The sequence below is a fragment of the Rutilus rutilus genome (assembly GCF_951802725.1).
Source record: "Rutilus rutilus genome assembly, chromosome: 1".
NCBI lineage: Eukaryota > Metazoa > Chordata > Actinopteri > Cypriniformes > Leuciscidae > Rutilus > Rutilus rutilus.
Window position 1 is genome coordinate 60,410,243 of NC_140209.1, and position 26,799 is coordinate 60,437,041.

General features: G+C 37.5%; 1 protein-coding gene across 1 annotated transcript in view; it reads left to right on the plus strand.

Annotated features, from left to right (window-relative positions):
* mgat5b (alpha-1,6-mannosylglycoprotein 6-beta-N-acetylglucosaminyltransferase B) overlaps positions 1-26,799 on the plus strand; it is a 144,058-nt gene that overhangs the window by 42,272 nt on the left and 74,987 nt on the right. The window contains exons 4-6 of the mRNA XM_084417050.1: positions 8,424-8,533; positions 16,064-16,137; positions 21,029-21,196. Of these exons, the coding sequence (XP_084273176.1) occupies positions 8,424-8,533; positions 16,064-16,137; positions 21,029-21,196 (352 nt within the window). The remainder of the gene's footprint in view (positions 1-8,423; positions 8,534-16,063; positions 16,138-21,028; positions 21,197-26,799) is intronic.

Genomic DNA, 26,799 nt, shown 5'->3' on the forward strand with positions numbered 1-26,799 from the left:
AGACACTTCCCACATTTTTCACCTGTCTCCATGGAAACATATGTCTGTCACCTCAGAAGTTCAAATGGTTACTTGTGCCTTGGCTTTCCGTGTGATATCTTCAGACATCATCTAATCTTAGAGGATAAACACACCCACATACACCGGCTATACAATCTTTGATGCACATCAAAGTTGTCAACTTTCTGTTTTTTCTGTGTCATTGAAAAGTAATTAGTGAAGTGATAGTTTAAAGCTGAAGTGTGTAATTTCTGCTCATCTAGTATAACCAATGGAACTGCAAAAATAATCAATGTTTTCAAACTCTGTGCTTTCACACAACAAGCCTGCTAAATTACCGTCAAATTACCAGATTTATATTTCTGGTAAATACACAAATATTTACACAAGCAGATGTGTTTCGTCTTTTTACCGGTAAGATACCATTCAATTTAATTCAATTCAATTCACATTTATTTGTATAGCGCTTTTCACAATAAACATCCTTTCAAAGCAGCTTTACAGAAAATGCATGAGTCCACATTACAATTCACACATCAAAACAAAAATACTCTAAACTCTGTCATGTCAATCAACAAAAATTAGCTTTAAAAGCTGTTTCGTCGTCCTTTAGTTTCACTATCTGTCCAGTCTGACTCAGAAGTAAAAAAAACAAAATTGTGACAGGCGTAAAGGGATGATCACAGAATGCATTTTTTCTTTTAAAAATGAGAGATGCCTCACAATAATATAAGGGGTGTAACGGTATTATGACAGTTCGTTACTTATCTTAGGTTTGAAGCCATGTTTTTTTCTTTTTTTTTGGTTCAGCAGGGAAAATAAATCTAAATTAAGGTTAGAATTATTGCACTCCAATTCTAATCTGCTCCGTTTACGTGACGTGCATGCGTTCACTGACACTCCTTCATTGACGTCTGAAAAGTAAATGTAGCTAGCTGTCAGTATAATCCTTTATGTAAAATGGAAATACTTGCGAGAATTTGTAATATTTATAGGCAAGTATACAACCGTAAGGTCTAAGTTGTGCGCTGAGGAAAGCACATCTCAAACTCATTAAACAACACATGCATCTGACAGTAGGGCAAGCCATGTGGGATTATGATTTAGTTTGAAGCGTTTAATATATAGCACATCTCATGTTTAACTGCTCAGTCTGTGTCCTTCACAACATCAAAGTGTATTTAGATTTAGATTGTCCTATCCTGGAGGAGGGGAACTTAATTTTGGCATGAAAACATGTACTGTTACACACCTAAACAATATCCAACATAGAGCTGCTGATGAATAGAAAAAAGTATGAATGAAATTCGGACATACTGCATCCACCATGTTGTTATTGTCACGTGACCTACCAGCGCCAGTTGTGTCGCTTCACTGCCATTCATAAATCCTCTCCCGTGGCCTTATGGGATAGAAAAGCATATCTCATAATAAACACTCAGCATGCAAAAGCAACAATGGTAACCATTCAATTATTTTTTTAATTAATACAACTATTACCATTACAAAACAATTTTATTTGCTGTCTTTATTATGCTAATACCCCGGAGCCGTGTGGAGTACTTTTATCATGGATACATGCACTTTTATCATGGATACATGCACTTTTATCATGGATAGATGCACTTTTATCATGGATACATGCACTTTTATCATGGATACATGCACTTTTATCATGGATACATGCACTTTTATCATGGATAGATGCACTTTTATCATGGATAGATGCACTTTTATCATGGATACATGCACTTTTATCATGGATAGATGCACTTTTATCATGGATACATGCACTTTTATCATGGATACATGCACTTTTATCATGGATAGATGCACTTTTATCATGGATAGATGCACTTTTATCATGGATAGATGAATTTTATCATGGATAGATGCACTTGTATGGACTTCAAAACAGAAACAGCAATTCACTACCATTATAAAGCTTGGAAGAGCCAGGACATTTTTTAATATAACTACGATTGTATTCGTTTGAAAGAAGAATATCATATACACCTAGGATGACTTGAGGGTGATTAAATCATTGGCTAATTTTAATTTCTGTGTGAACTATCCCTTTATCTTGGGTGTTCTGAGTAACAAAGGCATAGTATGTGAACAGTACGGATTACTAGATTTTTACAATTAAGTTCAACAAACATTAAATCATTTTTAGTTATGTAGCCTTCATTTAGTGTTAACCCTTTAGAACCTGAAGCTAAAATAGGTATTTTTCACATAATTAGATTTTTTGACTGTAAAATTCTAAAACAATGTGCTGTCTTCATGTGCAATTGTGTGATCTTTTTCAGAAAAAGATAAGCTTTCAACAAATTACAGTTATTGACCATTATTGTGTGTGGTGAGTTTGTAAATAGAATTTAAATAGACAAAAATAATTTAAAAAACGAGAATAAATTTACTGATTTTTATTTAGAAAAAATAAATAAAAATCATGAATGAAAGAAACTAACACTTTAAAGTTGAAAAATGACCTATAATACATAGGGGTGTAACGATATTCAAACCGAACCGAAAAACCGCGATACACCACCCACGATACGTATCGCGATACTCTCATGGCGTACCGAGGACGCCCCGCCCCCTGCTGCCCCGGCCCAGCCCCGGCTCAATGGACCTCATGTCTTATGTGTACACAATGAATACAGTGTTATAGCCTAACCACCATTAACACCCTATAATAGCAAGCTCCATAGTTTGTTACTTTCGATAATAAGCAAGGTGTAATCTTTCAAATTATGTATATTTGATCACGAAATTCAAACAATAAATGCCGTTTTGGCACTCTTTGATGTGGTGTGGCAGATCACTGTACTCGCTCCTCATTTAAAGCGGCAGCGTGGAGCGCGAGTAAACGCGATTCTCTTCCTCAGTTACAAAATAAACATGAATGGACAACTGAAGGTATGTTAAAAGATACAGTATACTTACTGAAAGGCATCATAACTTGTGTAATCGCTCAGTCAGTGTTTCAGCTGCGGAAATACGTCAATAAAACGCTTAGTTTTGCACATAGCTTTATATTTACCTCAGACAAGTCATTCAGTGCCCACAGCTTGTTGGTTCCTAAATGAACTCTTGCACTAAATAAATGCACTATATTAGCCTATATAATATATTTTACTTAACATGTTAATGATTGATATCTTGATTATTTAATGTAGCCTATGTTTCAAATATCTGTCATGAAAATTACAGCAACTGTGTAAATATTTATATTTCAATAACAAACTAGAGTAGAAAACATAAGTTAATGAGAAAACTGCCTTATGTGCAGTTTACATGTTTTCATACAATGTGTTCAGAGGTGTCAAAAGTATTCACATTCATTACTCAGGTAGAAATATAGATACTAGGGTTTAAAAAGACTTCAGTAGAAGTAGAAGTATCAACTCAAGCTTTTTACTCAAGTAAAAGTATAAAAGTACTTGTTTCAAAACTACTTAAAGTATAAAAGTAAAAGTAATGTAAGGAAAAAAAAACAATTAATGCTCTCTCTCTCTCTCTCTCTCTCTCTCCCTCTCTCCCTCTCTCTCTCTCCCTCTCTCTCTCCCTCTCTCTCTCTCTCTCTCTCTCCCTCTCTCTCTCTATCTCTCTCTCTCTCTCTCTCCTCTCTCTCTCTCTCTCTCTCTCTCTCTCTCTCTCTCTCTCTCTCTCTCTGAATCAATATTTGACGCGATTTGCCCCGATTTCTCCCTCGCTTACCGCATCTAGGTTTCCTTCGGAGGAGTTTTGGCGCTTCGCACAACCAAATGTGACTACAACCTCTCACAAGTTAGAAAGACACCACAACGCCAATCAGTTTAGCGATGTGTATTCAGGAGGCGGGACTCCGATCTAAACCGTTTGTGTAATTGGGCAATTTTTTTTTTACGACGACAAGCCGGAATGAAAACAAGCCGAAATTAAATAGGAGTAACGAGGCTATTTTTAAAATGTAAGGAGTAGAAAGTACAGATAATTGCGTGCAAATGTAAGGAGTAGAAGTAAAAAGTCGTCTGAAAAATAATCACTCCAGTAAAGTATAGATACCCCAAATTTCTACTTAAGTAAGGTTAAGTATCTACTTAAGTATCTGAAATTAGGCTAAAAGTCTAGGCTCTGTTGTTAACCTAGTAATGTGTGGGCTCCCTATATAGTTTACAGCATTAGCAGATCTTTTTTTTTTTTATCCTTGCAAAAAGTTTAATTGTAATTGAATTAATTTAAAGACAAAGACAGAATTTGTTCATTAAACCACTGTAAAAAAAGAAGCAGCAATTTTAACTTTCTAAACCCCCCACCCCACCGAACCGAACCGAGATTTCAAAACCGTGGGGCGTACCGAGCCGTCAGTTTTGTGTATTGTTACACCCCTAATAATACATATACAAGTCTTTTTTGTGACATTGGGTTGCACAGTTTTCATTTAGGACACTTTTTTTCATACACGCACACACACAAATGCACGCATTCATAGGCACGCACACATACACATGTACTTGTATCTACATGCTTAGATACGTGAAAGAGTAACGGCCATCCGCCTCCCAAATTTCATAAAAAATCATCCCAATCCCCTCTTCTGCTGTCTACCACTTCTTTCGCCATGCATTTGTTCGTTTCTTTTATTATTTTATGCAATCCAAAACACTCTAACCTGCCGCGCGTCATATCTCTCTGTTCAAATCCTTCCATCCCGCGCGGCTGTCATTTGCAGACGGAAAGCAAAATGATGCGAAAAGCGCATGATTTTGATAGTGCAAACGGTTGAAGAGTTACAGTGACATGAATACAGCTTGGTTGGCTGTGTCGTCGACGACACATCCGGTTTTAAAGGGTTAATGATTGGTTGATACTTATGACTTGAATTTCTGTAAAATAGAGTTTTAGGAAATGCTGCTTCCTTCGCAAATGTTTTATGCGATATTCCAATTTGAAGCTTTAGATACACAATGCAGTCTACAATCATGCCAGAACAAATGTGTGTTCACTCTCTGTAATACAGTTGTAACTATGTAACTACATTTGCTATATAGTAAATAGTGAATGAGTGAACATGTAAATGATTGTTAAAAATACTGTCATGCCTCTGATGCTTATATTATCTGATGAGCTCACCACTTTCCATGCTACTGTACTCTTTGTTGCTGTAGACAAAAGTCTTAGGGCACCTTGTTGTAGCTGAAGTAATTATTGCAACAACCGATGTAGAAATAACGTATATCGACTACCCTGACTGAACAAACGGATCCAAAATCATCACTCGCAAAATGTGAAAGTCAGCCCTAAAATTGATTGCAAATACAGTACAGATTGAATTGGGTGCAGCATAAGCAAAGCCTCAGAGCCTTTACCTTGTGTTTTCGAAATGTGTCTGTTGGACTGAAAAATCAACACTGACGTTCTTTTATAAAACTGATTTGATTGGTGTGGATTCAAGACTACAGAAGGTAAAAAGCTCTGACAGGATCTAAATAAAGAAATCTCAGAAGTGCAGAGGATGCAGAAGTCAAACATGCATGTGACAGCTCCGCCTAAACGCTTTATTGTCTTCGGGTGTGAAGTCAGAAAGGTCAGGGTTCAGATGGCGTGGTTCTGTGAGCGTTCAGTCCTGTGCTGTGCAGAGGTGACATTTATTGCGAGTGACAGTTGCTCACAGAAGGGAGGCTGTTTGCTTCGGCGTGTTGCTGATGTACTGTAGCTGCAGGGCACGAGGTTGCAGGCGGTTCATGCGAGCAGTATTATGAAGAAATCAAACACTTGGTGTGAAACAAAGATGACAATGCACTCCCTGAGCTTGCTGAAAGACTCTTTTTTTACTATCATCACTTCGTCTCCTGCTTCTGCTCTTCCCTGGCTTTTTTTTAAGACTGATATCTTCTGGCAGTGATTTGGGACATGTCTAATATATCTGATATTTCTGACATGGAGATCCATCTGATCTAACATTTTGCCGTTGTCGGCAGGATATCGGCACAATCTAACAATTTACTCAATTTGTATATTCGGCCATACATACAACACTTTTGATAGTTTTATTATATCCATATTTTTCAGGGCAAATATTCAGGGCCACTATTTGGATGTTTTATCTGGTCAAAAATACAAATAATTGTGTTATTTGATACTCCATTTTTAAGACTCATTTCAGCCATGTCTTTAAGCATCAATCAATCAATCAATCAATCAATCAATCAATCAATCAATCAATCAATCAATCAATCACTTTATTTATAAAGCACAATTAAACACAACTTCCGTTGACCAATGTGCTATACAGAATGCAAAAGTTTAAAATAAATACCATAACAAGATAAAAGACAAGGACAAACAGGACAACCGCATCAACATTCATTTTGTATAAGACAGATCAAATAAAAAAGTCTTTAACCTCACTTTAAAGATGGACAGGGGGCATTAGGGGGCGGTGGAAGCATAATGATTAAAGATCTGAGCTTGCAACTCGAGAGAATTCAGAAATAGGTGACCCTTCAACTGTGTATCCCATCACTAACATACAAAATTTACATTACAATTTTTACTTAATAAAAATTGAAATGCTGGTAACAGTTAAAGGGATAGTCCACCCAAAAATGACCATTCTGTCATCATTTACTCACCCTCAAGTCGCTTCAAACCTGTATGAGTTTCTTTCTTCTGCTGGACACAGAAGATGATATTGTGAAGAATGTTGGAAACCAAAAGGGTGTTGGAGATTGGTGAGTAAATTATGACTCATTTCATGACATTTTTGGGTGAACTATGCATTTAAGGTCCACAGTAAGTTCCCATTAGTTAACATTTGTTAATGCATTAAATTAACTAACAATGATCAATACATTTGTTTATACAGTGTTTATTAAAGGTGCTCTAAGCGATGTCACACTTTTTTAGGCCAAAACTATTTTTGTCACATCCAGCAAACATCTCCTCACTATCCGCTAGCTGCCTGTCCCCTGAACACACTGTAAAAAAAACACGATCTCTGTAGACAGCCCAGGCTCCACAAACAGCAACAAAAACAAACTGGCCCAGCCTGGACCAGGAAACATAACAAACAGTGTTCCAGCCAATAACCGACAAGAATGATTTGGGGGTGGGGGTTAGTGCGCGTGCACATGAAGGGGAGTGTGTGGGGAGTGGAGAGAGAAGCATGAAGAGGGAAGTTAGCTAGAGGAGAGATGTCCTAGACAACAACTAACGTTAAATTTGTATATTCTTGAGAATTTTGATATGGCCGACACACGACCAAAGAGACGACGTTCCGATGAACAAATAACAAAGAAGAGGGAAAAGGAGAAGGAACGTGAAGTCCAGAATTTACATCGGAAAAGCGTTCAAAAGGTGGCGAGAACTCCGCCGGCAGAAGGGAATTGACATTGAAATGTCTTTCAATCCGACATTCAGGCGGCTCTGTTTTTGCTGGACAGGGTAAATCCAGTTTGGTTTTTCTAAATTTGTTCATGACTGTTTCAGGAAGTACGGAAGGGAGGGGGAGGGGACGGGATGAGGAGGAGGGAGGGTCGAGCTAGCCTCCGTTTTTTCCGACAATACTTCGAACGTCAACCAGAAGTGACGTCACCCAACATCGCTTATAGCACCTTTAACTAATGTTACAAAAGAAACCTTACTGTAAAGTGTTACTGAAATGTTTTATGATTATTTAACTCTTTTGTCAATTATCATTAAATAAATAAAAAATTCCAAGGCTGTTTCAATGTTAGCTTTATTTAACAAAAAGTGGTGAAATCTTCTAAAAATCCACCTCTGGAACAATTAAATGATGCGACGTTTCCCTTTCATTTGAACCCAGTTGTTTTAATCTCTCGGATCGTTTCTAGGCTTCAACAACAAGGGAATTAAGTTACTGGCTTAATTGCTGTAACGTGTTTTTCTCTCAGGGCCAGGCCTAAACATGCCGTGTGTCGTTTTCATTATCTATCTACGTAAATGGTGTCAGTGCAGAAGCATTGCTATTTCATGCTCCAAGCATATTTCAAGCAATTAGCATGTCCAATGGGTAATCGCACCATTCAAGGATGTTGCAATTCAGTTCCACAATAAATAAAGACACGTCTGCTTCAGTCAAAGCAAGAGGATACATCTTTAGGCCGTGTACCTTCTCATTTCTCGTATTTATTAGTCACAGACACTGTAAGATGTGCCTCATTTCCATAATGCATATTTAAACTAATCTTTTCTCACTCTAAAGTCTTATTATTTTATTCTGTGGAACTTTAAATGAGATGTAGTCTGAGCTGGTCATTGCATACAACAAAGTGGATTGTGATTTATACTGTCATGCTTAAAAATGTTTTAATGAAAAAATCAATTATTATCAAAGTAGCCTCATTTCGGATGAACTGTTTCTTTAATAGCTGGGCATCATTTCTCTCTCTCACTTCTGTTCACTTCTCCAGATTTCAGCCGGTCGGTCTGGTGGAGCGAATCCAGGCCATCGCCCAGAACGTGTCTGACATGGCTATACGGATGGAGCAGATTCTCAAGAAGACTAACATCCCAGGCAGAGGTGATTGAGGATTTTCTTATTGTAAGGGTTGTTGTAGGAAGAAGAAAATCACAAATTGGATACTTTTAATATCAAAATATTATCAACACTGTACAAATAGGTTCCATTTTGTCGCTGTTGGGGCGGCAACCAAACATATCAACATTTTTCAATTGGCCTAATAAAATTTCTGTGAATTGAATTTTAGCAATTGTGGCAGTAGTCTGTTAACATGGGCTCAGAAATAATATGTTGAGCCAATGGAAAAATTAAGTTTATCAAACCGTGTCGTTGGTCCAATTGAAAACTGTACGCTGTAGAAGCAATTGATTATTTCTCCCTGTCCCAAAAGAAAATATGTATGAAAAACATAAATACATTAAGCAAAATACAGAACAGGGTTGACATTTTATCACATCACTTTATTAACAAATCAATTCCAGCACTGGATATTTGGTGAAAATACCAAATATTTTAAATAAGGAAAAACACTGAATGCATTCAAGAAGTCTTCTGCATAACAGGATTGCTTGATGTGACGAAGAAAACTTTAAAAAGCAGCACTGCATAGATTAAAACCCTGCAAATTAAAATAAAAACTAACATTAATGACAAAGCTTCCCTGCATCACATCTGACAAGTGACAGAACAGAAGTTACCTAATTAGATGAGGATGAGACTTCAACCTTTGACAATGTGGTTTTTAATTATTTAAAAATAGTGTTTTTTTGTGTGTGTTTTTTCATTTCGGATGAGCCCGTTTTATCTATTTTTAGCGGTTGTTACCGGGGATAACACACCGCTGGATGGCGTGATTGACCAATCAGAATCAAGCATTCTACAGAGCCATGTAATAATAGGCTATATATAATGAGTTCTTCGTTCATTGTCACTGTAATCAACAGTTATTATTATTATTTAATTACCTAGTAAAGGAATTGTTAATTGGTTATTAGTAAATAGTTCTCACTTTAGATTTGGTCACGCAAAATGGGAAAATGTCATAAATTAAGTGCTTTAAACCAACCTTTATTAATTGCATTGATATTCAGTGTTCCTTAAAATGTTTACAAATACATTAAACACACACACACACACATGTTGGCATATGTTGTCTATGGGAACTCTCGATAGGCATATTGATTTTTATAGTACTCTCCCCTTAAAACAAACAAAAAATAATATATACTGTGTATATATTATACTATAAAACTAGTCTCATTGTGTCTATACTTAAATTAAGTATAAATTAAGTCCATTAAGTCATTTTTTGCCTGATTACATAAAACAGCAAACACGATTGATAAACTCACCAAAAACTCTCGTCTTAGTCTCTTTATAGTGAGCCAAAATCATATTAAAAATGCTGTTTAAAATTAGTCATGAACAGGTCTGGGCTCAATGCCATTTTGCAGGACAACACATTTGCTATTTATTATTTAATGCAACTTGATTGAACTCCATCGCAATAATGCCAGTCATCTCTTGCCGCTATTTGTTCAGTGAGGCCCTCTGTAGGTTTAGATATCTCTAAAGTTTGCCAACAGAGTTTGGTCGATTTCCAGCTGGTTTTTAGCGAGCATATGTGCAAGATGTGTGGGAGGTTTATTTAAACTACTAATGCAAGACGAACATAATTCATACTTCTGCTCTGCCATTTGGACAGAAAGGACAAGGATTCTTCTCAAACTCTACTTACTTTGTTAAGAAAACTTTTCTTTTTGAAAAGTAGCACCACCTCAGTGTGCTACTGAAATTGAAATTTCTGATTGTAATATTTCAGTTTTGACTTGACAATACTAAATATCTTAGTCATACAATTGCTGTGTTCTCAGTTTCCAGTGACAATGTGACAATCCATCAGAATATACTGTATATTCATGTCCAAAGTTTGGAATAATTAAGATGTTTGGTTACACTTTATTTTGATGGTCCACTTTAGACATTCTAGTAAACTAGTAAAGTAACTTTGCAGCTACATGTCGACTAACTCTCATTTAGAGTATTAGTAGCAGAATAAGTTAACATGTACTTAGAAATATACTTAGAGTTGTCACAGTTATGTTCAGTCTGTTTTAGTTTTCATGGACATTCAGTTTGTTTTCATTATTCACACTTCATTTGATTTTCCCGCCACTCTTTTGTTACCATGGTCACCGTCATTATGAGTTTGTTTGTTTCAGCTGTGTATCGTTAATTACTTTTAAATGTGCCAGTATTTAAGTTTCTCCTTTTCCTCTGTTTGTTGTCCGGTCACTCTTACATTTAGGGGCTGTTTACACGACACCGATTTCAAAACTTTAAAAACTTTTTATGCATTTTGGTCGTTCATTTAGACGACAACAGCGTTTTTTGGGTACCTGAAAATGCAAACTTTTATAAACTGGTTTCAAAGTGCAAGTTTTTGAAATGGTCTCTGTGTAAACAACAAAAATGCAAATCTTGGAAAACAATGACATTATGCACATGCGTATTACATGTTCAATATAGTGTTTCATCGCCATCTAATGGCCTGGCGGCAGAATACAGCGTTTTTAGTCGTTTTCACGGATCCATGTGAATGGGGATCGTTTTGACAATGGTGACGTCTGTACGCGGAGAACTCTGTTTTAAGCATATTGTTGTCGTGTAAACGTAGCCTTTGTGTGTGTGTTGCTTTACCTGTTTGCCTATTATTTGGATTCTTATGATTAACTTCGTGTTGGAACGGTTTTCTTTATGAAGTTTCCTTTGTGTCTTTTTTATTCAATCAAACGTACTGTGTTTGAGAGTAAAACGAATTGTTTTGTAATACATTTTTTTTGGTCTTTTTAAGGCTCAAAAATAAAGTTGTTGATAAAATGATTTGCAGTGTGTGTAAATCTATGAAAACCTTTATTTTTCTTTGTGCATTTCTAACACTTTTTCATCACAAACACACACATTTTGCTCTCTTTTCTGCTTTCTTTTTTGCGGGTCTAAATCTTTTGCTTGCAGATGAAGCCGTGTCTCAGTGGGCGGTCTCTATCAACCAGGAATGAAAGGCCCTTTTCTATTGGTCACCCTGGATTGAAGTGACAGTTTGGCCACGCCCACTACGTTTTCCCGCTGCTGCCGCGCAGTGTGTCTGTGAGAAGAGCGAGAGAACTTGTAACATGTCGAGCAACAGGTCGTTTACTGAGTAAGATCATTTAATATCATAAACTCAGTGACAAGTCAACTGAATATTTATCTTGTTATGCTCTCCCATTTAGATACTTAACGTTGGCTAAACCAGTCTGTAGCTGAAGACTTCAGATGCAAAAGTCTTGGGCTACAGGGTGATATGGCTGCTGCTGCTGCAGATCACTGATCACAAATTATAATCACTGTTATGTCTTTACTTAAATGTACACTATTTAACTTTTGGTGCTCTAGAGACATGCAGTTTTGATAACATACAGATCATGCACATTAAACCAGCAGCTAACAGTAGCAAGTCACACTGCGACGGCCGGATTATTTTCTGGCAGTCAGCGTTATTTAAATCTCTATTTAAGATTAAATATGAATAAATATGAATATGAAAAATGGGAAAGTTTAAATGCACTTACATAACAGCAAAAAGTTAAAGACTGCTTGGACTTTCTAGATAAGTGCATGTTATACAATTTAATACATATATGTATATATTAATGAAAGAAAACGTGTAAAATAATTTATAAAACCTAATTTATATGTACCTATATTATCATTATAATTTGTAAGCCTAATATTGTTAAAACTCAATGTAACGTCTCTCCTGCTAGCACAATCACGGTTCCAGTAATGAAATGACCCAGAAGTTATGGCAGACATATGATTACCTAAACCAGACCCTTTGGCTCGACTTCACTGGTTTAGCATACTGGTTAAGTATCTAAATGGGAGAGCATAAGATAACTATTCAGTTGACTTGTCACTGAGTTTATGATATTAAATCAGTTATCTTACTCAGTAAACGACCTGTTGCTCGACATGTTACAAGTTCGCTTGTAGTGGGAAAACATAGTGGGCGTGGCCAACCTGTCACTTCAATCCAGGGTGACCAATAGAAAAGGGCCTTTCATCCTGGGCTGCGTTTCCAGATAATGATGGATCTTAGCACTTACTAGGATTTTCTACGAGCAACTTTACGAACGTTCGTGTTCATTTCACGTGCGTTTCACAAAAAAACGCACTTAGCACGATCGCACGCAGCTGTGCTTTAAGTGCTACTTAAGAGTCGCTGTCCGTTTGCCAAGTGCTGAAATGTCACCTTGTAGAATGGCTGGTAATTGTAGCACACGCTTGTATTTGGAGATGTTTAACCTAATTGTGTTCATCTGATGTGCATTTTCTACGAGGCCAATAATCTATAAAAGCACAAACCTACGGGTGGAGACACCAGCAAAATGACTGAACCAAAAAAACAAAGAAAATACATTTTTCAAAAAAGAGAAGATTAATGTCATTTTAGAGGAGGTTGAGCTACACAAACATATTATTTTCAGAGGTTGAAGGGCAGTCATACAAATAAACAAAAACAAACAAACTGAGAGGATATTGCTACAGAACGGACTGCAACTAGGGGAATTAAAAGATCAGGGAAGGAGGTCAGGAAGAAGTGCAGGACTTTGCCAGCCTCGCTAAAAGGAAAAGGGCACTGCAGAGGACCACATTTAATAAAACAGGTGGTGGGCCCAATGAGTCCTCCCTTCTCACAGCAGAGGAAGAAACGGCCTTGTCAATACTTGGCCAACCAAGAAATGCCCAATACATGGCTGGTTTTCGTGCACGTCAGCAAGTCAAGTTTTTTTTGTTAATCCCTATTTTTCCCAGTCTTTGAAGCATATTACATCTTTTTTATTTTTTATTATTCATTTAATTTAGGGTGTATTCACACATGTCTTATTTGGTTCGATTGAAGCGAACTCAAGTTCGTTTCCCCCCTTGGTGCGGATCTTTTGGGCAGGTGTGAATACAGCACTCGCACTCGGGTGCGGACCAAACAGCCGAAGCGAGACCCGGCTGAAGAGGTGAACATGACCCGACCCAATTGCAAAAAGCACTGCGCCTTTTTTGACGGGGTCATATTTTTGGGCGCTTTTCAGATAGCGCTCGAACACCAGATTGATTCCTGCGGACACATACACCCAAAATTATGTTAAAAAACTCTAATCTAAATACCCGTCTTGGCAAGCTTTCTCTAGGTTATGTCATAGTTGAGAAAGAAACAATAAAAATATTTTTTTTTTTATGTCCGTGCATTCGGTCTTAAAGTGACAGCAGACACCCAATGTCCCTACTGTTGTCTGTGTCATTAATGTTAATAAATAAAATAAAAAAAGCTTTAACAAAGATTAACTATATTTAATTTCTACAGTGAACAAATAGTGTTATTTTACATTTAGGCTTAATTATTAATTTCTGTAGGCTACCTGAATACTACTGTTAGACTTTGTTACTTTGTTATTTAGTATTCATCTCTACTTGTAATGTGTGTATCTGTTCTTATTTTATTACTGACTGTTCACTTGGTTTTAATAATGTTTGAACTTTATCAGTTAAAAGCACAACCGTCTTGCAGCACATCTTCGTCTTCGTACATTGTATAGATGGCATCTTCATATAGCTGATAACACCAAATCAGAAAAAAGAATAAAAATTGCACTACGAAAGATCTCCAAAATTGCCTGTTTTTGCACGTCCTGCTTTTCCCTGCTTGATAATGTCTGTCCAATGAATGGATGACCTCAGCACACGTGTGGTTTTGTTTACAAATTTTGGTTCACGTGCAAAAAAAGGCAGTGTGAACGCGAACCACACCAAACAAAAACAAAAAAATCAACATTGTATTTGGTCCGGACCAAAGTAAGTGAACGATGCTTTTGGGAAACAGACCGTGATATTAGGATCAGTCGTACGATCGTTTTTACGATCTACTTAGGCTTACGATGCTTTTGGGAAACGCATCCCTGGTTGATAGAGACCACCCACTGAGACACAGCTTCATTCGCAAGCAAAACTTGCAAGCAAAAGATTTAGACCTGCAAAAAAGACAGCAGAAAAGAGAGCAAATTAGTGATAAAAATGTGTTAGAAATGCACAAAGAATAATAAAGGTATCATAGATTTACACACGCTGCAAATCATTGTGTTATCAACTTCTTTATTTTTGTGCCTTAAAAAAAAAAAGTTAAAAAAATTGCAATCTTTTGTAAAAAAAAAAAAAAAAAAAATTACTCTCAAACCCCTGTGTTTGATTGAATAGAAAAGACACAAAGGAAACTCCATATTTCTTCATCTTCCTCTGTTTGCCTGCAACCACCCGTGACAAAAGTCAGAAGAATGAGCATCAAAATAAAGTGTTAGCAGAAATTAAACTGACAGGCTACTCATACTCTAACGACTAGTTAACATGTAGTTGCAAAGTTACTTATAGTTAATAGAATGTTTAAAGTGGACAGTCGAAATGAAGTGTTACTAGATGTATTAATGATTTTGAAAGAAGTCTCTTATTTCCACCAAGGCGGCATTTATTTGATCAAAAATACTGTAAAAATGTAACATTGTGAAATATTATTAGAATTATTGTAATAACATGGAACATTAATTCATGAGTTATTGATAATGGAGCACCAATAACAGCATATTAGATTATATTAAGATTATAAAGAGGGTCACGTGACACTGAAGACTGAAAACAGATCTTTAAAATTATAGTAATATTTCACAATGTTAACGTTTTAGTGTATTTTTCATCAAATAAATATAGCATTGGTGACTTCCTTCAAAAAATAGCTATTTTTTTCTTATAGATATGCCCATACAAAAGTAAAGTCATAAATTGGATCACTTTAACACTTCAGATGTTTCTCCTAGACAGCATTGAGATTTTTGCTAAAATATCACGTCTCATTTCAAAAGAGATTTCGACAGTTTCTTTGTTGGTTTCCAAAATATCAGAGTCTGCAATCAAAGAGACTTCAATAGGGATCTCTACAAAGTTTGGGGAGTATCAAACGCAGGATGATGGAGTGAATCTCCTAAATGAATATTCCATGGCTACAGAATACAAGAGCCAGTGGACGTCCTTTGATTTAAGGGTTCAAGGATATCTTTTCATAATCAAGCAGAATAGCCCATAATTCCTTTCTCTGTACGCTTCTTGATGGATCTGAAGTAGCCTGTTTTACAAAGAACAACATCTTTCTAAGTTAATTAGGCTGACTGGGACCGGCTACCAGTGAGAGATGGGAGTTTATTAATCAAGGAGAAGGGGGATGTTTGCAATTTTCTACCCTAGTGAAGAGAAAGCAGTACAGAGCTCTTAACAAAGCCCAGAGCAAGCCTTACTCAGACAAGTGCGAGATATGAGGCCAAGAGTTCACTTTCATAATACCTAATAAAGCAAGCTTAGAGGAAGTTGAGGAGATGGAAGAAGATACGGAGGACTCTCCCAAAGCCTCATTAAAGCCGAGAGCGTTCAGATCCCACTGGTGTTCACCACCGAAGCCACCGTACTGTGGAAGACTGTTATCAGACTGTGACCGCCTGTCCTTTTCATCTACAGGCCGAGATGGAGTTATGGGCCAGTGCGAAGTCCCGAAGGATCCTGCGTACCCGGATTGCGCCAGTAAAGTGGATGTGAGTTGACAGAGATTTTTTTCACAAACTCTCATACTCCTTTATGTCTGTCTTTTTTCCTTCCATGGTTGCCTTGGAGGGAAACAGATGGAAGCAAACACTTGGCACCAAACAAATTGATTTCTTGGAGAGTGTTTTCACACCTGTTTCATTGATTGATGATGCTGTTTTATAGATGATGTCTCTCTTCTAATGTTGTTTATTCTAGTGCAGTTTGTCCTCTTTTTAGAAACTATGTGAACACGTCTCCCTATCAGTGTTCGGCCACAAGAAGTGCATTTACAATATTTTACATATGGAGAGAGCTAATCTAAAGTCATGGTCTTTGATACACCACATAAAAATCATTAAACACTGATATGTTCTCTGTCTTGCCTCTGGTGCTCGGTGGTCATTTTTGACCGAAATGTTTACGAAAAAAATGTTTTTCTTACTTCATTGAAATGGTATGAAACTTGGTAAAGGTTTTGGCACTTGCTTTGTGAACACACATACAAAAATCAAGGACAGGATTTGAAAAGGTTAAATGGTCCTGTAAAAAATAGTCACACTTGTACTCCTAATTGGAAATGAATGGGAGACGAATTGTATCTAGTGGAAGCGTTTGGTACTGCAGCCAAACAAAATCTTACTGAAAGCTCATTTGTTGAGATATCAGGCTCAAATTTGGAACACAACTTGTTTAGATTTATGGTTTGGATTTTCTTGCAGTTTTAGAGTAAAACATGATTTTGAAAATATATATTTCATATGAAAATTTAAATAATACACGTACATTTCTGTTACTTTTTTAAGTTAACTTTTTTAAAGTTTCACCTCAGCAATAATCTATCAAGTGTCGTCTTTGAAAAGAGATCAAACTTAAGTCTGTGCTCTAAACTAAAGCATTTAAGATTTACGACAGTTTAAGTTGTCTATGCTAAAAAAGTGAAATGGATTATAAATACTGCATAAATATAATTTAGTATAAAAAAATAAATCCCCTAAAAATACAAAATATTAAATAAAAAACATTATCAAACTAAAATATAGTACGTTCATTTCATTGACAAACAAATAAATAAAACATTCTGTCATTGTTGACCGCCACGCGAAGAGCACTTGAGGGTTAATTTTATATTGCTAGTAGAATAACAACAAATATATTGTGAATACTGGAGACATCAGCCAAATGTGCCATGTAACCAGACGAGTTTCTCTGTCCTTTCACACCAATGCAAATATTCAGCACAAAAAAAAAATATATATTTAAAGAAACAATGCACATTGTTTGTGGTGAACATCCCATATGAGAGCATTTGTTGGCGCTAATGCACTGACACCAGCATTGAAGCCAAAAGCACATGTAGCTGCTGTTGTCTTCGTATAAGCCTGAACATTACTTATAAAATAAAAAAATTGCAGTTCATGAACTCTTTAGTTTCCATGACACAGATGCGTAACCTCTGATAAGCAACGTGTCTACATAAAATATTCATCACAAATTTACACTTTTGCCCTGCACGACACATGGTTCATCCTCATAAATATTTCCCCCGCTTCTTGCACATATTTACACCTACCTGCATCAACATTCTTTCACCACATATATCACATTTGCATCTTTTCCACTTTTCAATAAATAGATTTTTATGAAATATAGGGCTGTCAAACATGTTAAAATAATTATGATGGCTTTAATGATTTGTATTGTAGGTAATGCACATGGGGGAATTTACTGAGAATGAATTGCTGTTTATTTGCATGTTCTGTCTGCGCTGCTTTAGCCCCCGATCCACTAAATTAATTATGCAGATCAGGCAACGGCACAAACACACCCACAAAATCTGTGCTGAACGCAGTTTGCACAGTACGGTTGAGATCTCAGGACCGCAGTGCTGTATTGTGGAGAGCACAGCAGATCTGACATATCTCACATGGAGCATGGCATTTTGTGAATAAAGCACACACTATAATGTGCCTAATTATGTGCTTGCCCTATAACTATGACTTAAATTATATTTTTTAAGAAGTCTGTTCACCAGAGCTGCAGCTGTTTGACCAAAAATAAAGTAAAATTTATGATATCGTGAAATATTACAATTCAAAACATTATTTCGATAATCCACTTTAGACACTTTATGTAAGTAACTTTGCTGCTATCTCATTAGAGTGTTAATAGACTGTTCGGGTTAGTAGAATAAGTTGACATGTAATTGCAAAGTTATTTATAGTTAGTAGAATGTCTGTTGAGGAGCATCAAAATAAAATATTAGCAGATATTAAGCATACAGTCTACTAATATTCTAATGAGAGTTAGTTGACATGTAGTTGCAAAGTTATGTAGTTACCGAAAATCTTACTGATCCCAAATTTTTGAACTTTATGAAATCTGCAATAATTAAATAATACATCAAATAGAGTTTATTGACTAAATATTACTCAATTTACTAATGTTTTTGCTGCTGACCTTCAATTATTAACTCTTTTCCTGCCATTGACGGAATTTTCCGGCTTTCCTTGCTTTCATTGCTATATGGTAGGTGGCGCTATTACACATCTGTTGAAAGAGAACAGAATCTCCGGATTAAAACACAGGCAAAAAAGAAGCAGAAACAAGTGATAAAAGCATTGCTTATTTATGTTGTAGTCTTAAAAAAAAAAAACAAAAAAAAAAATGAATTTCGCAGCTTTTTGTTCAAAATGGTGCTTTTAAATGAAATTTGCCCACATGAAGCTAGATTATTTTTATTTTATTTTAAATCAGAGACTCTGTTCTTTCGTTAGATATATTGCCTGTTCAGATATCCATACAACAAAATATTCTGGGGTCATGAAACTTTTGTGAAAACTATCAAAAATGCTGGCAACTTTTAAAAAACAAACGGTGGCAGGGAAAGATTTAAAGTGTTAGTTCATCCAAAAATTCTGTCATTACTTATTTACCCTCATGTCGTTCTAAACCTGTAAGACCTTTGTTCATCTTCAGAACACAAATGAAGATATTTTTGATGAAATCCGAGAGGTATTTCATCAAAAACCGAGAGGTACAGCCATTTGCAGCAACGTCACTGCAACTTACAAGGCCCAGAAAGGTAGTAAAGACATCGTTAAAATAGTCCATGTGACTACAGTGGTTCAGAATACTTTTTGTGCGCAAAACAAAAATAACAACTTTATTCAACAGTTTCGAGAAGTAGTCTGTGTTCGACTCCTATGCTGTTGACTTAGTAAACACAGTGCAGAACTTCCGGGTTCTACGGCAGAACGCTGACTTATTATTGGCCGACGCTGGTCACGTGAGCACACGTGCGTGTGATGCTGACACTGGAGCTGGCCAATAATGAGCCAGCCTTCTGACGTAAAACATGGAAGCGCTGCACTGTGTTTACTATGCGAGAAGAGATTGTTGTATAAAGTTGTTGTTTTTGTTATTGTTTTTTGCGCACAAAAAGTATTCTCGTCGCTTCATGACATTAACCACTGTAGTCACATGGACTCTTTTAATGATGATACTTTAATGAGGCCTTACGGGTTTGGAACGATATGAGGGTGAGTAAGTAATGACCAAATTTTCATTTTTAGGTGAATTTACCTTTTAAATTCCATCATGCAAAAACACAACTTACGTTTTGTTACGTTATGTCTGTTTTGTTTTTTGTTTTTTTGGGCTTAAATTAGGGTGTTGAATTTGCTTCTCCTGCATCTCGTGCTTCTGATATTCATACAGCTGAGCAGCTAAAAGACACATGCATCATCTTGTGTACCAATATGTATTTTCCTTTCATTCAGCCATATGGATATTCCCTCTGTTTTTGGTGTGGATAGACAATTTGCCACTGATTCGTTTAACGTTTCGTTACCTTAAATTTGGTGTGAAAGGGCCGTTAGAATTGTGTTCAATGTGTCACTCATATCTGAAAAATGACACCATCACCCATGTGAAGTGGCTGTTGTATGGATGATAGTTTCTTTGAGGTTAAATGTTTGTTCAACACTCCCATTCCAAAAGAATCCTGAAAGCAGCCAAATCAAATCAATCTTTTCTAGCAAAGTGTGTACATTTGGGGGGGAAAAGCACACATTTCAGTTTATGTGCTCTTGTAAAGGTTTGCAGAGGCATTAAGATGAAGACTGAACCCAACATGTAAATAAGACCCTTTGACCTGCAATGCTCTATCAGTTCCAGTTCCTGAACAATGTCAAGATCCCCATGCAGAGAATGCCAGTACTGGTAAAATACACAATATGAATGCCCTTTAAGTTGCTTTGGATAAAAGTGTCTGCAAAATACAATGTAAATGTAATTACAAACCTGAGTTATTCATGAAAACTAATCATTTGATGGGTCTTGTCATGCTTGGTTTGGGCATCACACCCATAGATATCATATAATAAAGGCTAGATGTCTCGTCCGCGCTGCTGGCCAATGGAGGTCGACGTCCGCACACGGCGGCCATCTTACCACAGGGTGCTCGCTCACTCGTAACATGGTGCATGCACTTTTAAATAACCACAACTTGCTCAATTTTCAACCGATTTTCAAACGGTTTGGTTTGTTATAAACGTCAGAGATGTAGTTATGACACTGCATACATATGAATAATTATAACAATGGACTTCCATATGAAACAATTATAGCCACGTTAATAACGTTTGTAAGAAACCAAACCGTTTGTAAATCCGTCAAGATTTCAGCGAGATAAGAGGATTTGTGTGCGTGCTGATCATTCACCTTAATTCACAGCTTCCCTGTGGTAAGATGGCCGCCGGTGATGCCGGAAGTGACTCCGCCGTAAGACATCTAGCCTTTATTATATGATATCTATGATCACACCTCTGTCCTCTCACTGTGAAATGTCAAAATAATGCCAACCTACAGTTAACCGTTATTCATCTCTTAATGTTCAAGTGGATGAGAGCCAGGTGGACTTCAGACCCTTGCTACACCTTTTATGGAGTGGATGGCTCCGACTGCTCTTTCCTCATCTACCTTAGTGAAGTTGAGTGGTTCTGCCCCCCGCTGGCCGGGAGGAATCAAAGCATCCACCCCACAACCAGCAGCCTCCCAAAAAGACAGGTGAGTGCCTGAAACTGTCATTAATTACAATACTGAGCTCACTGACACAGAGAAGGTTATTGTGAGTTATTGTGGCTAATCTGAAGTTTATAAGGCTATTTTCTTTAACCTAATGAGTTGCCTACATAGGCAGTATTGCAGGTATCTTTTATCCAGAAAAAAAAAAAAAAAAAAAAAATGAGATGGATGAAGCAAAAGAAATAGCAATCATAAATGCACTACTGTTCAAAAGTTTGAAGTCAGAAAGAGATTTTTATTTTATTTTAAGAAATGAATTATTTATTAAAAGAGACAGTAAAGATGTATGTAAACATGTTTCATGGTTTCCACAAACAAATATGATTCAACATTGATAATAATCATAAATGTTTCTTGAGCATCAAAAATTTGAATGATTTCTAAGGAATTATGACACATAAGACTGGAGTAATGCTGCGTTCACGCCGCCGCAATTACCGTAGACTCCGGAGGACATTATATTCGGAGCTGTTCACATCCTCAAACTGGGAATTATGCGTTTCTATGGCACCACTATCAACGGATAAATGAATCTGCAGCGGTCAGGTGGTTCAAGTCGAGCTCTCAAACAATTTCCATCTTACAAGCTGTAATTACGAGCTCTACGAGGACGTGAATGCTCTTCACAAGTTGAAATCATGTAATTGCGGTAATTACGACGTGGCGTGAACGCACCTTGATGATGCTCTGAATCACAGGAATAAATTGCATTTTAAAATGTATTCAAATAGAAAACAGTTATTTTTAAATTGTAGTAATATGTTGGGTAGCACTTTATTTTACAGCCCTGTCCCCCATGTGAATCCCATGTTCTTATTACAGCAATTACAATAACTGGGTAAAACCCCTGAACCTACCCCTATACCTAACCTTAACCCTTATAGTTACCTTACATTACCAGTACTTTCTTAGGTAAGTGAACGTACTGTAAAATAGCCATGCATTTGTTTGTTTTTGGAGGCTGAAGTAGCACATTGTTGGATTAGCACATTGTTGTTACCATGAAGCTCTTTTCTCCATTGTGTGTTGAGTCCCCCGCATTCCCCATGCGTGTGTTTGTATGACGCACAAGTTGCTACCTATGCAGCGCTCCAAATCAGTCATTTATGAGGTTTAATTTCAGTTAGGATTCTGTCTTACTAGGCTGTAGAAAGCTCAGTGGGTTTTCTGCTGTGTGTGCAGCGTGCAGATCTCACCTGGTTAGTAGATACTCTCACGGTGTCATTTCAAGTGAAATAATTCCAGCTGTTTGACACTTATTCACAACATCACTGAACCCTGCCATGACTGAAATGAGATATTGTTTTTTTTTTTTTTTTTTTTTCTAGGGCTTAAAATACTGAAGCATTTTCCTGTCTAGCATAATTACCTCTTTAAATTCCACACAGCTTTTGCCAGCATACGCCTGAACTCTTATGCCACTATCTGGCATTTTAAAATGACAGTTCTTTCATTTGTAAAATCCTGCTTAACCTCAGCCTCATGCAGCATGACCACTCGCCGTCCATTAATCTATGTTGTGTTTAAGCATTGGGTTGATTGCTTTTGAGCTTTTGATGGCTAATCACTGGATTTTCCAGGTTAGTGGCATCAAATCTTTGAAAGATATTCAGGGTTTGTTTGAGTCATTTAGTAAGTATAGTATATATCCAAGAGAAGAACTGCAAATCACTGTATACCCTTGTAAAATAAAGTGCACATAATTGTATTGTTTGTGCATTTGTAGTGTTCTTCAACTATTTATTTTCTAAAAATATTAACGACATAACAGGCCACTTAAGTGTACTTAAAGAGAGTACACGTTCATGACTGTTTCTCATTAAAGGCCCACTGAAGTGCCTTGGAACGCACAGCTTTGTGTGATGCATTGACGTAATTTCCACTGAAACAGGAAGTTAAGGCGGGACGTATTGAATGGCTCCTCCCCCTTTTCAAATAGCCAATAGCGTTTAGTTTACCTCTCAGACTGCAAGTCGTACTCGACAGCACCATGGAAGCGAAACCGAGCGCTGATGATACGTTGGATTCAATAGTAGAGGTGTGAATGAATTCTAGCCATTTCATTCTTAGCCAAGGTACAGTTGGAAAACGGCTCCAACACATATTGCTCCGTGACGTGTCAACGGTCGCTTTGGCCATGTGGTATTTATTGCATTTGGGGCGGAGCTTTAGATTCTAGAGAGCATTTGATTGGACAGAAGATGTGATGAAAAGTTGAAGTCCACGGTGATGTTACACAAATTTGTGATACATTTGAGTGGAAGTGAGAGAATGTAAGTTTTCTTCTAAAACCTAAATCTCCTAAATGTGAATTTTGCCAATGTTTTGGAACACATCAGCTTATTCATAACCTTAAGGCTAACATATTCATACTAAAAGCTAAAAAGCTTAAATTTTGAATTCAGGGGTTCTTTAAATGGTCATGAAACCAAGGGTCAAGGTATGTGTGTTGAACACCATTGAAGACAATGTTAGCATCTGTTAGATTTAATAGTAGGGGGAAAATGGTTAAATTATAGTTTTTCTCCGCTATTTTCGTCTTCCGGGTTTAAAATCTTCATCGTGTCCACGTCACAGGCTGTGACGTGGCAGAGCACTATAGTACTTTGATGACTCATCGGTGTCTCATAATTATTCATGTACTGAGTTTTCTTATCCAATGAGAACACACTTGCTCTTAATTATTCATGACACCACGTGGAACTTTCCACTGTGATATCGCGTAGTAAATGAGAGAGGCAATGATGGGACGCACGTTTGTTTTCGTGGTGCAAAAGTTCCAGTGCATCTTTCCCCGCGATGCTGCCAGGGCTGGACTCTGGCCAACAACCACGGACACATCTAAACTATGTGTGTGTAGCAACCATTCAACTGGAGAATGGTGGACTTCGGCCTTGTACACCAATGCAGGTTTCGTCTTGTGAGTGATGCGGTTTCCGAGGACTTTTCTATCGCTTCAGAGGTGTGTGTGTGTGTGTGTGTGTCAGAATATCTCCAGTCGTCTTGACTATGTCTTGCCACTGGGTACAGATGTGGCTGGTCGAGAGAGTGAGGATGAATGCTGCGCAAATCACCCTCACTTAAATCCAAGTTCTCTGCGCAAGTCATGGCACTTTTTCTTACCATCGTCATTTTCCAAGTCCTGTGGCGATGAGTGAGTGACGAAGCAGCAGGCACGGATATGCTGGAAGCTGTAGCCGCAAACCTGCACGCAGGCGGCTCAGGATATTGGTCGTTCCCTCACTGGACTGAAGCAGCAGTGAAGTCCGGCAGCACCCTGAGTGACTGAGCAGCCCTATTCAGGATCACACTGCTCACCTCCATAGTGAGGAAAGGGTTAGAAAAGGTAACTCTGCTTCAAAACATCCTGGCCAGCCTACCGCAGCTGGCGGGATCCCGTACTTGCGGTCAAAAAACAACGAAAAAGAAAAAGACCAAAGTGATACCACTCACTGTTGGTGCCTGGAATGTACGCACCTTGATGGACACATCTGGATCAAAAAGACCTGAGAGACGCACCGCCCTTGTGGGCAGAGAGCTAGCCAGATATAATGTGGATGTTGCTGCCCTTAGTGAGACCCGACTGGCTGATACTGGACAAATGACTGAAGTGGGTGCAGCAGGGTGGCCGCGGGTCCTTAAAAAGTCTTAAAATGTCTTAAATAAAGTTTTCCTAATAAAAAGCCTTAAAAAGTATTAAAATGTCTTAAATTCAGATTCGATAGGTCTTAAATATTTCTGGTCACGTTACCGCAAAAATTTCTCCAGTCTGACGGACCTAATGTCCGTCAAATAACCAGTGAAGCATCGAATCGCGAGAATGATTCAGATTTTATTACATAAACAGCTATTGATAATGATAATGTAGGCTTTTTCTTGTAACGCTGTTTTGTAATAACAAAACAGCGTTACAAGAAAAAGCCTACATTATCATTATCAATAGCTGTTTATGTAATAAAATCTGAATCATTCTCGCGATTCGATGCTGGATGTCGATGCTCAAATGTAGGTGCGTTGCGCGTGGCAAGCGCGTGGCAAGCGCGCTCATAATGTAGAAGAGTACGCTCACAATGCGCGACCACAACATTGCCCAACATCAAATGGCAAACGTAATGCAAGCGGAACGAAACTGCTCGTTATTGTGTGGTTGAAGGACCGTTTATCAGTTTGGACCAGTGCAGCGCGAGCCGATCGTGATCATGCGACACTGTTACTACACAGCGCTAATAAGAGATGCAGTAAAGAAAGCATTTTAGATTTTAATTCGCCACAGAACAGAAGTAATAACATCGCTGCGAGATCTAGTGAGACGCATTCATATTTCTCCGTTATTAACGGATCAAACAGCGCTGACGTGGAAACCAGGAAGAAACATTGTGCCATGAATGAACTATCCAGTGTCCACAGATCAGTAACATTCACCATGGATTTACTGTAGTAACACTAACTGCAACCATGGACGTTTGGTTAATAGTAGGCTATAATGCCTTCAAGTAACATTACGTCGGTTTTATTTTGACATTATGAATACAATTGCTGCCCTCAAATGTTAATCTGAACTAAAATAATCCTTTGTTTATAACTACTACAATATGACATTTCATTTTTTCCAAGGAGCTGTTTTGTTTTATATGCTCCTAAGAAGAGTAAATTGTAGCTCTAGAATTGCTCATCATACTTTATGATGTTAGTTTTAATATAAAAAAGCATAAAAAATTTAAATCAAGGAAATTTCTCTGGCATTTATTTCTTTATGCTGTATCAAAAACGTACCGAACCGAACCATGACACAAGTGTATCGTATCGAACTGAACCGTGAATTTTGTGAACCGTTACACCCCTAATATATACGCATGTAATATAATGTGTATTTCCATCACAGGTTTGGTCTTAAATTTCATTCAAAGTGGCATTAAAAAGGTCTTAAAAAGTCTTAAATTTAACTTGTTCATATCTGTAGACACCCTGTGCAGGTTACACATTCTTCTGGAGCGGACGAGGCCAGGAGGAGAGACGTGATGCTGGTGTTGGTTTTGCAGTAAAAAATCACCTGGTCAACCAACTGGCAAGCCAACCCAAGGGGATAAACGACCGTTTAATGACCTTACAGCTCCACCTATTTGGTAAAACGGTGGCCACCATCATCAGTGCCTATGCCCCTACCATGACCAACTCTGACGAGATCAAAACCAAGTTTTATAATGACCTGGAAGTCATTATTGCTGCCACAGCCAGCTCGGATAAACTCCTGATACTGGGTGATTTCAACGCTAGAGTTGGAAGTGACCATCAATCATGGAATGGAGTCATAGGTGCACATGGTATTGGAAAATGTAACAGCAACGGTCTTCTACTGCTGCAAACATGCTCTGAATTTGACCTGCTCATCACCAACACGATATTCCAACTACCAAAGCGTAAGAAAACTTCATGGATTCATCCTCGTTCACACCACTGGCACTTGATTGACTACGTCATCGTGAGGAGGAGCGACCGGCACGATGTCAGGGTGACCAAGGCAATGTGTGGTGCTGAATGTTGGACTGACCATCGTCTCATTATCTCCAAACTTAACATCCGGATTA